Source organism: Mesoplodon bidens, assembly GCF_964165515.1.
Source record: "Mesoplodon bidens genome assembly, chromosome: 2".
Lineage (NCBI taxonomy): Eukaryota > Metazoa > Chordata > Mammalia > Artiodactyla > Ziphiidae > Mesoplodon > Mesoplodon bidens.
Window position 1 is genome coordinate 102825111 of NC_138177.1, and position 14072 is coordinate 102839182.

Consider the following 14072-nt stretch of genomic DNA (forward strand, 5'->3'; position numbering starts at 1 on the left):
AGAATGTGGTAAATATATAACTAACTCTAAATATTATATAAAACAATAATAATAATGTCTTATAGTGCTAAAAAAAAACCCACAACAAATGCATCTAAATAAGGAGGAAAAGTTAATGGGGTCACTGCTCTGAAGTCCTTTTACTGCCTGGGAGAATGATGAAGTATTTCTTATTGATTAATATTTAGACTTGAAAAGGTAAACAGATGGCAAAATTTCTAGGGTAACCAGTAAAATTAAAAAAAAATTATATAGAGAATAACTTCCAAACAACAAAAAGAGGTAAAAATAAAATGAGGAAAAAAATCAATACTCTAACCACAAAGCAATTATGCTGGTAATTAACAGCAAAAAGAAAAATACAAGAAAAATTCCCAAATGTTTTGAAATTCTAGTATACTAAATACTGAGACAAATTCCTAAAAAGGAGGAATCTTTTTTCCCACCCTTGAATCTGGGCCAGGCTTGTGACTTGCTCTAGCCAACAGAATGGGTAGAAGCCTTTCTGCTTTCACCCTGGCTTCTTGGAATGCTGACCTGAGACCACCATGTGAGGAACTGGTACAGCCTACTAAATGATATAGTCACTTAGATGAAAATCAAGGCATCCAGCCACCAGCCAGCACCAACTACCAGATATGAACCTTCCAGTGCAGCCAATCCTCTACTGGGTTCCTCATAAGGGAACCCAAACAAAACAAGCAAAGGAACTACCCAGCCATCCATAGAAATAAGGGGGTAAAATAACTGTTGGGGTGGTTTGTTACACAACAATAGGTAACTGACATAAATAAAGAGATTCGCTTTGGTTTGTGAAAAGTCATGGGTCAAAGGAATTTTTAAAATATTTGAAACGAATGATATACATATCAAATGATATGTTTACAACTAAACAGTGCTTAGAGAACTTAAATAACCTTAAACGAATACATTAGAAAAGACTGAAAATTCATCATCTATGTGAACATTAGAAAAAGAACAAAATTAACTGAAGTATAAAGAATAAAAGAATACAGATAAAAGCAAATAAAATGAAATAAAAGACACTCAACAGAGGTAAGCAAAACTGAAAGTCAGATTTTTTAAAAAATTGACACATGTTACAAACTCATGGCAAGATTGATCAACAAAAAAGGGCACTATAACCAATTTTAGAAATTAATCTATAAATTAGATGAAATCCTCATCAAAATCCCAACTTGCTGATTCTAAAATTTAAATAGAAATAAAACCAATGCAAGAGTTGATAACTGAGGCACATTTCATATTTTTATAAGATTCACTGCATTCATAAAGGTTCCTCCAAAGCATCTATAACAGAGCATTAACTACTTATTTACAAGTAGTGAATCATTAGGTTCATAATGACACTTAAGAAGAATTCATTGGTCACCTCCAGAGAATAACAAGAAACTGATGTATAATGAAGAAGCAAATATCCATCCTGCCTTTCCTAACTGAACTGTACCACTGGGGAACCAAACAGATGAAGAAAACTTCCTTTTTACAGAAGCATTCCACCTTATAAATGAAGTAATAACCGAATTCAAATATCACCATTTTGTAAGACCTAATAAACTCATTGTTCTAGGTATCAAATATCAGTGGCTGCTCAAATCACAAAAAGAAACCACCAGACATTATATACCTCATGACAGAGAGTATACCACATCAACACCTAGGAAGCATTCTTGTCCAAAAAATAAAAACAAAATCTAAACTTGATCAAGCTTTTAGATCCAACTAGCAATTTACAGGAAATACAGAGAATGAAGAAAAATTATACAACTGGCATAATCCAAATTACAGAATATGTATAGGTGAAAACACCTGGTTGCTTCAACAAATAAACTATAACAAAGGGGAAAGAGAAATGGCATGCAGACTCATAGATTAAGAGAGACTTGAACAAAAAATCCTACAAACACATCTGAATTATAGTGCTCAGGAGCGCACCTTTGGGTGATAAAATTATAAAGAAATGCCACAATGTAATTACTATAGAAGTCAGGATAGTACAGGGAAGGGGCTGTGACTGGGAAGGGGCATGTGGCTTCTGGGTGGATGGCAAAGATATTTCTTGACCTGGGTGGCAGTTACAAAAAAAGTCATTAATTTATATATGTGTTTTATGCACTTTTCTGTATTTGCTGTATAATATACAATAAAAATGTTTTAAAAATCTTAAGAGTATTTCACCATGACTATATTTTAAAATTAATATACAATAAAACTGTTAATCTAACAATTAACATAACTTTGAATTTAACATAAGTCTTTTTCTTAGCCCCTGAATGATTCTTGACTGTTCTTTTGAATCTGAAACCGAGTTCCCTCACTGAGTTTATGATTACTCTCTCTATCCAATTCTTTATTGCCTTTTTTGTCCCCTCTGACCTCAATCCTGTGCTAACTGAAGACTAATCAACCAGAGTCAGATGACGAAAACTGCTATTGTCGATAACATCGTTAATGTACTAAAATTGCTATTATATATATCATCATTAACATACAAACCCAGGTTGTTTCTCCAGGGCAAGATGAGCTAATGGACCCCCAAGCCACGGACCACCTGGTCTGAGCCTCATAAACCAGAACATTCCAACTCCCGAAACTATGATGAAGAAATGTCACAAGATGATGATTAGTCCCAGCCTTTGTTTTTCCCCTTTAAAAAAAAAAAAAATCCCTAACTCAAAGACCAAGATGGAGTGGATCTGAAGCTTGTCTCTCACTCTCTTGCTTGGTGCCGTGCAATAAACCCTTACTTTGCTGAAAACACCTGCTGTCAAGAGTTTGGCTTTCTGTCCATGGGCACATGAGGCCTTGCTTGGTTACAAATCTATCTGAAGGATCTGATAAAAATGTTTTATTCTGTCTTTTACCCTCCACCTGGCTAATTCAAACGTAAGAACTCTTATAATCAGGTACCATTTTTACCTTTCTGATTACTCATCAATAAAATAAAGATAAAAAAACAACTATCTCAAAAGACTGTTGTGAGGAATAAATGTAAAATATTTAGAACCTATAATATGGCAAGTGCTCAATAAATAGTTAATAGTAAGGTTACCAGCTTCATGTCTTTGCAGTCCCTTCTTCTCAAATCATAACTCCACTAACGCCATGCCTTGCTCATGCTATTTTCTCTACCTAGAATGCCTTTTACGCCTTATCTCTTAAGATCAGGCACAAAAGTGAAACCTCCCCAGGTAACAACCAAAACAATCAAACATTCCCAATTCAGCGCTCCCTCCCACAGAATTATTATTAGACCACAGGTCTAGTCATACTGACTTGTACAACTTTTCTATGTATTTGTGTTTCCACAAGACAGGGGTTAGAAATAACGTTCATCAATTTGGTATCTCAATGCCTAGCTTAGAGACATACAAGAAGCATTCAATAGAATGTACTGGATAAACATTGTATTTCCTTCCACATTGAAATTTTCTTCAATGAAGTAAGGGGAAGTAGCTATTTTGTTGAACCAGTGATAAAATGCAGAGAGAAATGCATTCACTCATCAATAGTTAAATTGGAAATTATCTGATACTTTCGTTAAAAATGGGATCATTTCATTGATTCTGTCCTACACTTGCCTCCCCCCGTGCCTCCACTGCTTTACTAAACAACACATCTTGGGCATTACTGCAGGGGAAAGAAAATGAATACCATAGTTGAAAACACCTTAAATCTAATTTCCTGATGCAACAAAATTGTATCACAGGTAAATGGAGAATAATATTTTAAATAAAATATACCAGGAGTTTCTTTTCTTAACTAGAAATTTGGTGTGAAATGTCCAGACACAGGATTCTCTCTTTTAATGGTCTGTGGGTTTCTTAACAGCAAAAATCTTGCCTGATTTAATTTTTAATCTTCCCAAGTGCCCGATACAAAACTAAAATGAAATGGGCTGTCTTCTCTCACTACAGGATCCATCTAGGAAACAGACCTACTCTCATTCACTACTGTGTGTCCTCAGCACCTAGCACTAAATGTTGAATGAAGGTACAGACTTGTATCATACCCCCCAACTCTCGAGAATAGGACCTTTTTTTCATCTCTATAAACCCAGCATCTGACACGTAGCAGGCACGAGATGTTTTATGAGTTAGTGCATGATCTTTGGGTCCCTTTCTTTGAGTGGTTCATTGATTCCCATGCCACCCTACTTCCTCCAGTCCTTGTTCTGGAATGAGGAAAAGATCTGATTCTACCTCAACTTAAGTTAACTTAAGTTAACCTCTAAGATATAATGAAGAAAGAATGACAGTAACACTGAATATGGAGTCAGAAGATTGAGTTTGATGTAAATTACCATGAAGCATTTTTATAAGCAAATTAAAAACATGCATAGTAAAAAGGAAATGTAACAATATGCCAATACCATATTAATCAAAGCTAAGATGCGTCAGCTGTAAATTGCATCCTAATTTCAGAGAAGCTGAAATGTAAACAAGTCCTACTCACTAAAGTATGATAAATTTATAGGACCATACTTTTTCCTTCTGAGGAGACACTATGTGTCTTGTTGCTTACTTCATAGGTTTATGAAAGTGTAAATGTTTTAAATAGCGACATGTAGTGACACAGTATGCTGATTAAATAACCAAATTATGATTTACCTAGAGAAGCTGCCTCATCCACATAGTACATTTATTTTTAATGCCAACAGATAACTACTGGCACTAAATTAATGCCAATAACTTCTTCAGCAGAGAGTAAACCATACAACCCATGTTTATGTCTATTATTATGGTACCATTACAGTGGTATGTGAGATTGTTGCGTCTATTCAGATTCCAAATTAGCTGAATGCTTTGATGAGCTTTATTTTCAATTTTATACTTTATTAATTTAATTGCAATCATTCAGGACTGCTAATTAGCCAAACAACAAATGCATGTTTTTTTTAAAAAAACACACAACCATCAGTTATCCAGACCATTTTATCCTAATGCTTATGGAAGGCTATATTCTTAAAAGAGATGCCTAAAACAAAGGTTATTTCCTCATAAAAAGAATGTTATGATAAAAGCCATATTCTTAAGCAAGGGCCTTATGTCTAATTTTTTGTAGAAATGACTACAAATGTCATTTATAAACAACTCTAACATTCTGTAAAAAAATCACTCCAAAAAAAATAACAATAGGGAAATACAGTACCCATTTTGCATAAAATTTAATTTGCCATATATAACTCTAAAGAAAATTATAAAGAGCGCCTATCTTTCTTCTTCGTAACTCCAGTTTAGGGAATTCCCTGGGAGTCCAATGGTTAGGACTCCACGCTTCCACTGCAGTGGGCATGGGCTCAATCCCTGGTCAGAGAACTAAGATCCTGCAAGCTGCGTGGTGAGGCCAATAAAATAATAATAATAATAATTCCAGTTTATATTTTATTGCAACAGATTAGAAGGTGGTGATATTCATCATCCATGACCGAAAAAGGAAGACCATTCCCCACTGACTCCACAGCAGAAACATCGCAGAGGAGGAAGGATTCTGACTGGCCCAGTATGGATCAAACGCCTAGCCCTACTGTCCGAGTGCAAAATATCACCAAAAGGAAAGGTGTGAAAAGGTACCAGGTAAGTTAAAGATGAGAACCAATACAACCCCCAAAAGGTATCATTTAAAAGAAAGGCTATAGTGACATAAATACATTGTTCTATACTTAGTCCTGTCCAATAACTTATTGACAAAATATACAGAAAGGATACTAATTAAATGTGCAGGATCTACTGTATAGCACAGGGAACTCTACTCAATGTCTGAGGTGACCTAAATGGGAAGGAAATCCAAAAAAGAGGGGATATATGTATATGTATAGCTGATTCGCTTTGCTGTACAATAGAAACTAACACAACATTGCAAAGCAACTATACTCCAATAAATTTTTTTTAAATGTGCATGATGAAAAAAAAATTTAGGAGAAAGTGATGTGCCCAAAGATAAGTTGTAAATACCCACACCCAGGTTTAAAAAAAAAAAAAATCAAACACAGCAAGCTAAGAAGGGGAAAGGAAGGGAAAACAATTGTGCAAGCTAAAATATGAGTGAAGAATACTGACTGTCACAAAAATGAATGTAACCTCACCTATTTTAACAAAAGTTTTGGATTTACAAAGCAGGTAACAGCCCCACTCCACTCTGTCAGTTAGACCACACTTAGAATAATGAATTCAGTTTCACACCTCCCTTTAAGGGGTGGAGAAATAGAGTATCATATTCAGGAAGCAACAACTGAAAAAAAAAAAAACAGAGGACTGAAACCATGTCACATAACAGTAACTTAAATACTTTCCAACTCTGAATGAGTCTATCAATTCGAAAGGTTTCTTTAGGGAGATTTTCGTGGGCATATTTGAGGAAATTTTTATGAAGGCTCAATAGTTACTGAGTACATAACAATGGGATGTTTTGCTGTCCTTTGGTAAGCACAGGGAAAGCTAAAGCTATCTTCTTTTTACTGACCTTTGTTCCAGCTACTGAGTTAGGACATTTTCTCATTTAATCCTCACAACTACTGATTAAGTAAATACTATTATCCCTGTTCTACAGATGAGAAAACTGAGGCTCAAAGAGGCTGAGTAAATTGACCAAGATCACAGGTCTAGCAGATGGTTGAATAAAAACCTGAACCCATATCTAACACCAAAGACCATGTTTTATACTATGCTGAGTGCCTCCATAATAAAGACAGGTTTCTGCATATAAAAATATGCATTCTTGGAAATTAAAATAATCCTGAAACATTATTTTACATCTCTAAAGTAGTTCCCCCTCCAAAAAAATTCAAACATCCCTTAATGATGATTAGAGAATTAAATTAGCACCCATTCATAGTATTCTATGGCACAATTCTTAAAAAGTAATATGTGGAATTTGTGTAGCTCCAGAATGTTTATGTTTTCCTTTTCCACAAACACTAAAGAAAGCTTATAACCTTCATTCATTAATCCTAATTCTGGCAATTTATTCCAAGGAAATAACTCAGCAGAAACAGAAATGTTCACTCACAAACACACATAGTATTATCCGTAAAAATTACAGAAGCAATCTAGATACCAAATATTTAAGGGTAAAATAAATTATGATATAGTTACACAAAGGAGTATGTATGTATTTCTTTTCAAATATAGTAATGAGGTTCATGTAGAAACACAGGAATGATGTCTATGCTTTAAATGAAAATAGCAAACCATGTATATAACTGTGTAAAAATATATGCATATAAATAATAAAAGGTAATAAAAATAAAACAATATGTGTGTTATGGTGATGACATGCATGATTTTTTAATAGATCTTTATTGGAGTATAACTGCTTCACAATACTGTGTTAGTGTCTGTTGTACACCAAAGTACATGATTTTTAATTTCTTAATATTGTCTTTAGTGTTTCTACTCTATTGTTAAGTGTCAAAAGCAGGTCATAAAATAATGATACTATTTCTATAAATTTCTAAGACTTGCTTTACCCATGCATATAGAAGGGGCCTGGCTCCTAAAGAGCTCATAATATACTTCAGGAGACAACATTTACACTTGTAGCAAGAAAAAAATTGTTATTTAAACAAACAGTAACCACAGCTCTAAGAAAAATGGGAGGGAACACAATGAGGATGTATGGGGAAAGAGAATTCCAGGCAGGGGAATAGCAACTGCAAAAGCCCTAAAATGGAATGCCTGGCCAATGATGCTAATGTGCCCAAAGCTGAGAAGTTTAATTATAATAATTAAACAGTCAGTACCCAGTTACCCCCAGCATACCACAGACAGCTGCACAGTTCTGAGAACATGACCTGCATCAGTTGGTTTCTGTATGGAGCTGCTTTTCCTGGCAAATCCTTTAAGGCCTTCTTTACCTATAGCTGCTTAAGCATCTCCTTTTTATTCTGAGGATCCATTTGGTGATGAACCCTACAACATCCACTCATGGTTCATCCTAAGAGTCTCATTCAACTCCAGCCCCTCACCTGACACACGCCTGTACTTTGCAGAACATTCAGTGAGCCCGTGAAACTGAGAAAAGTGAAGCCAGCCCCTTCTAAAGCTTGATATGAAAGGAGCAGATCTCAAGAAGGAAAGCTGAATTCAGTATGCAGGAAAGCTGTAGGGAGGTTAGTGGGGAGAGAGAGAGTACAGGGAGTAGAAGCTAGAGATATGGAAACATCCAAGGGGTACAGAAAAGACCCAGCAACAGGCCACAGGGCTGAGTCTCAGGGGAAAATAGCCAACAAATTTCCAACAGTGGGAATGTACAAGAAACTTATAAATGTCATTGTTTAGGTTCTAATACGTCCCCTCTCCGGTCCCGGTTACTGTACTCAGTAGATTTAGATGGCGTGGACTTGAAATAAAGCACCTTTGTGTTTAAAAAAAAAAAAAAAAAGAAACTTGTAAATAAAAGAACTTCTCCATTTTAAGCTGTTCCCTATGTTGCAATATAATCCCTGCCACTACTCCCAAATTTTCAGTAAAGCTCTACTACAAATACCTGCTTTGTGACTGATGCTTTGGAGGAATCAAGGCAGATACCAAAATGACAGGCTCAAGAGACAACATACAAGTGGGATCTAAAATAGAGCAGAAGCATAGAAGTAAGGCATGACTAAGAGAAACAAAAGCTCCCTGAAACTCTCCAAAAATATTTGGTTATTCCTACCATCAATAGATTGGGGATTTGAAAAAGGACGAAGGAGGACCCCATAAGCTGGTGGACATGGCTACACTCTGATGGCTAACAACTAGATCATACCCAGTCAAACAATTAATAGATGAAAAGAGAAAAGTACCTAAATACATGGTTCATAAGATTAAAAAGGGGTTGTTTAAAATTACTTCATGGAAAAGGTGACCTTGATGTAACCCTTAAAGGATAAGAGTTGAACAACAGAGGATACAGGAAGAGATAGATATTCCAGGTATGGCTAATATCATGAATAAGGCTCCAAAGCCAGGAATGAGTGTGGCCTGTTCAGAAAACAGTGCAGAAACTGGCCTATTTGGAACAGAGAGTAGTCACTGGCAGGCAGTGGAATAAAAGATTAGCCAGGTAAGGTGAGACCAGATAAAGGAAGGTTCTGAAATCCAGGAAGAGAAATCTGAACTTTGACAAGCATTCATGGGAAGAGAAAGAAAACTGCTTTGTTCTGTTTTTGTTCTTTGTTTGGTTTTATTAAGATCATAAAATAGTTTGGCAATGTAGACTGGTCTCTTCCCTGCCTTCTAATACTGGCCCACTGATTTCCTACCCCCAGTTCCTGTTATATAATCTCAGGTACACAACAATCACTTCTCTGAAGATAATGCCTTTACTCATGTTTGAACTAGTACCCCATCTCCAACTGCCTGTCAGACAATTACCCTTAAAAATTCTTCAACTATTCTACATCATTTGTCCACCCTATAAATACTTACTGAATGTTTATCCTATGACATGTGCAAACTAGGAATTTAAAGATGACTCAGTCCATGCCCTCCAGAAACTCACAGTCTGATGCAGGTAGAAGCCAAGAAAATAAACTACCATACAGAGTGGTAACTTGAGTAGGGGAATGCTTAGAGCAGCCTGAGAGCAGAGGACAACAACATCAGTTTGCAGATAAGGAAAAGACACGAAAGTGCTAACTGAACTGAGTCTTGAAGGAAAATAAACATCAGAGGGTGGGAAGAAGTGGTGGGGATGACAGTGATTACAATAAGAGGGCAACGGCTGGGCAGAGCCTCTCCTACTCAGAGTGTGTTAATTCCATATGGCTGGCTGACTAGAAATAGCAAAGGACCAGATCATGAACATCATTCACTCATGCTAAGAATTTTGTAGTTTAGAATAGCTCAAAGATTTTAATGAAGAAATAACATGATTATATTTGTGTTTGGACTGAAAGAGTACCACCAAGCTTCTTCCTCCCATAAAAGGCAACAAAAATCTGATAAAGGCTGCTACTGACATTCAATTTATCTCCAGTTATTCATTCCTACCCTCTTTCTAGGCTTAGCTCACATCCTTCATAAAACCTTCCCTAACTCTTCCCAAACACATTAATCTCTTCTTTCTCAAGATTTTTAATATGACTGTCTGTACACTGCATTGTCATCATCTTACATTTTTAACTAATTCACACTTAAAGATGTCATATATTTCTTTAATGTATGTGTAACACACACACACACACACACCTCTCCAACCCATAGCACCTAGTAATACAACATTCTGAAACAGATACTTCCTTTGAACTGAAATACATGGTCTCCTTTATCCATGAGTAAAAAGATTCCACTATTCCCCATATAAATAATAAACAAAATAAGATGTACGATTAAGCAAAACTAGGGTGAAAAAGGTTAGTATGGTGGTCATGTAGAATGAATACAAGAGAACTTTCTGGGGAGATGAAAATGTTCTAATTTATGAAAGGGATGTGTTATACTATTGTATCCACTTATTTTAAAAATGTACAAGATGTGTACAGTTCAATATATATAAATTTTACCTAAAAATCTGTAAAAATAAGGGGTGGGGAGCAAGGAGCTATAAGAAACAAGAATGGTAAAATGTTAATGGTACTTCTTGTGTGAAGTGTATAGGAGGTCCATTATATTATTCTGCTTACTTTGAATATGTGTAAAATTTTCCATAATAAAAAGTAAATTTCACCCAGTCAAATCATATGTAACTAAAAACTTACTCAGAACATTAAATTACTCATTCTCCCAATGTCTGGAATAAAATGACACTGTAACTTTTAAAGTGATTTTATTATCTTTATTAACTATCTGGTTCTAAGGAATATCTTCTAAGACAAATCTACTGTCAATAGCATAGACAAATAAAGGTCAAGCAGTCACAGGTTCCTTAATTAGGCACTAAATAGTAAAATTAATTAGCCCTGTTACCAAAGCTACCCGAAAAGCCAGTAAAATATAAAGTTAGAATTTTCTGATTTTCAAACTATGATGCCAAAGATAGCAGCTGAAAGATATCCAAATGATTATGGAAGTATATTATCTACAAAGATAGATTTGACACCATTCTTAATGGTTTTATAGTAATTCAACCATTTTACCTCAGTAATTTAAACATGCTTATCTGCTCATAATTTGCATTCTCCTCCCACAAACTAATGTGTAAAATAAAAGATTTTCCTCACTACTGCCAGTGCAAAAGATTAACAACAATCTTTTGTTCAGTAAATTAACAGTTGCATAATTTAATCCCCCCAAAAGTTTACACAGTTTCTCAAAAAGAGGTTTGTAAAGCAGTTTACACAATAATGAATAAACACTTAAATTATTTAATAAAACTGACTGCATTATACCATCTTGCTATTATTGCTACTATTTCCCATTAGATTATGTTTAAAATTTCCCTCGCTCAATAATCTATGGCCTTATTAATCAGTAACTACTTTAGCTGTGACTGGAAGGGACTTGAAAAGAGCTTCTGGGTTGCTGATAATATTTTTATCTGGGTGCAGATGAGGGTGATGATTACATGAGTGAGTTCTACTTGTGAAAACTCTTCAAGCTCTACACTTATGTGTATTTTTCTACAAGTATGTAATACTCCAATAAAACAAAGTTTTTAATTAAAAACATCATAAAAGCAAGCCAGAGCTGTTAGGGCTGTCCTCAAATCCCCCTCTCCCATACTAAAACACCTGTTCTATGCACTAAAACACTTCTCTGCAAAAATGTCATTCAAAGTTATTTTATAGCATTCAGCATTTTCTATTGGCATATTCCCAGATAACAAATAACTTCCATTTGCAACTGGGAGATCAGAAAGCACACAATCTAACAGAAAATTTTGTTTATATTTTCCAGAATAAATCATTTTAAAAGCAAACTGAAGAGAGGAAAAGTGAATAGGTACTGTACTGTCCTGACAAAGAAGCAAATCATTTTCAACTTTGTTAAGCAGATTTAGGAAGGAAAAGAAAGACCGCTGCTCCAGACTAATAAGATAAAGAAGCCAGGGGAAGGTTAGTAAGAACTTCATGGGAAGTAAGGCCACTTGTCAGTGTTTTAGTCCAAAATCTACTACTAATAAGATATATTAGGCAAATCAGAACAGAAGGCAACAGTACCTGCCCAAAGAAATGAAGTAAAATGGATGAAAGCACTATGCTAAGATTTAATATGAAATATCCAATAGTAGCAAGAATGCTTTGGAAGTAGCCTTTTCTCACTCATTTGCTGAATGAAAGTGACTCCCAGCAAATAAAAAATGTCTTGTAACGCCACAACAGTAACTCAGTTCTCTCTCTTCCTTCTCTAATCTTATAATCTCCCAAAGTTAAATTTAAACATTAAAATTCTCGAGGGAGAAGCAGCGGCATATCATCAAAAGGGATCTGGACCCTTATCTAGAACACACTTTCACGTTCCACCTGCGAGTCAGGGAAAACGAACCTTGCCCTCCAAATACCTCGGAACCGATTCAGCTTTTCCGATGAAATGCTAGGGCGTTCACTGGCCAACTCGAAGGGGACACCACTTTAGAAAGCAACTTTGCCAAATGGACCCAGGATAGTTCACACGAACCATCCTCGCGACTTTCACCAGCAACTACTAAGGAATCGTGCCAAATCTCACTCATCCAATGACTTAGACAACAGCCGCCAGCCTGGTGAGTCCAATCCCCATCCTCAAATCACACATACACGTCCACAAAGCAAATCCACGGTCTGTCAGGAGATGAGATGGCAAAACAAGAATACACCCATAAAGTTGATGCAAAAAGGAGGTGGTGGTGTTGATGCAAAAAAGGGGAGGACATCAGGGGCGACGGCCTCGGGGCAGAGGCACGGGTTTGCTAGCGGGCGCAGGAAAAAGATTCGCACACCCGGGGGCAGAGTGAGCAGCCGGACAGGCCGGCGGAGCGCAGGGAGCACGGGGGACGCCCGCGCCGCGGGGATACCGGACATCCTGACATTGGAGCCTGGCATCGGCCGCAGCCGGCCCCCTCTCCGCTTGACCCCGCGGGGCAAAGGGACTCGTCCGCCGGACGAAGAAGAAGAGAACGCGGGGAGCTCACGTTCGGGCCCGGGAAGGCAGCGCGGCCACGGGCCTTCTTACCCGTGCAGGCCGAGGGCGCGGCGTCGCTTGTGGAGCAGGCAAAGCAGCAGGAACGCGGCCCCCGCCAGCGAGGAGTTTCGCACGGTCAGGTACTTGCTGAAGGCCGCCATGGCACAGCCTGTGCTAGCGAGACGGGGACAGGCACGGGGACGCGGCGGCGACTACCGTACTGCAGGAAGCGCGGGGGAGACTGGGAGGAGAGGAGCGCGCGGGGGGCGGGCAGTGCCGGCCGCGCAGGACCGCCCCCTGGCGCGCGCCGCCGCACCGGCCGCGCGCCGGAGCCCACCTCGGCCTTTAGCTCGTGGGGAGCGCGCGCGGGCGCCACGGAGGCCGGAAAGGTCCCGGGACGCGCTCTGCGCACGCGTTGACCCTCGCAGGGTCTCCGAGGACGCGGGCTCGGAAACGGCCCTGGGCCTCCCTCTGCTGCTCCTGGCTACTGCTGGGTCAGTGTGTCGCCACTGGCTCACCCCTACCCCCCACCTCCGCGCGCACACACGCGCAGGCTTTCACACGAACTGGAAAAGCGGGCCTGGCCTGCGCCGGGGGATTGGTGGGACCTGCCACTCCACCTCCAGTATGGGCCGTTACCACCCTCTTAAAGGAGCCAGGAAGAAGGGAAACGGCCCCGTCACAGAGCATTTACACAAAACTGAGGGCACAGTAATCTTTTAGATGAAAACAGCTGTGGGGAACTCTCCGAGGTGTACGGAAATGTGGAAAGAATGACTACAAATCAAAAACCTTTTGCCAAGGCGGTGTTTTCTAAACCATCGATTATAATCTCTAGGGGATTGTGTTATCGGTTTGATAGATGGAGACCACCACTTTTTTTTAATGAAATCTAGAAGAATAGAACACAATAGAACAATCTCAGAGTGCATTACATGTAAAGGAGTTGTTTTGAGAAATTTTTATACCAGTCTTTTATATCTATGTGTCCCGAGGGGTGATACAAAATGTATTTCTTGGGCTTCCCTG

At 38.1% G+C, this 14072-nt stretch overlaps 1 protein-coding gene across 2 annotated transcripts in view; it reads right to left on the reverse strand.

Annotated features, from left to right (window-relative positions):
• Positions 1–13278, reverse strand: part of ABCD3 (ATP binding cassette subfamily D member 3) — a 90283-nt gene extending 77005 nt beyond the window's left edge. For both annotated transcript variants that reach the window (XM_081222788.1, XM_081222789.1), the window contains exon 1: positions 13095–13278. In XM_081222788.1, the coding sequence (XP_081078914.1) occupies positions 13095–13204 (110 nt within the window). In that variant the 5' untranslated portion in view covers positions 13205–13278. The remainder of the gene's footprint in view (positions 1–13094) is intronic.
• Between the last annotated feature and the right edge of the window lie 794 nt (positions 13279–14072).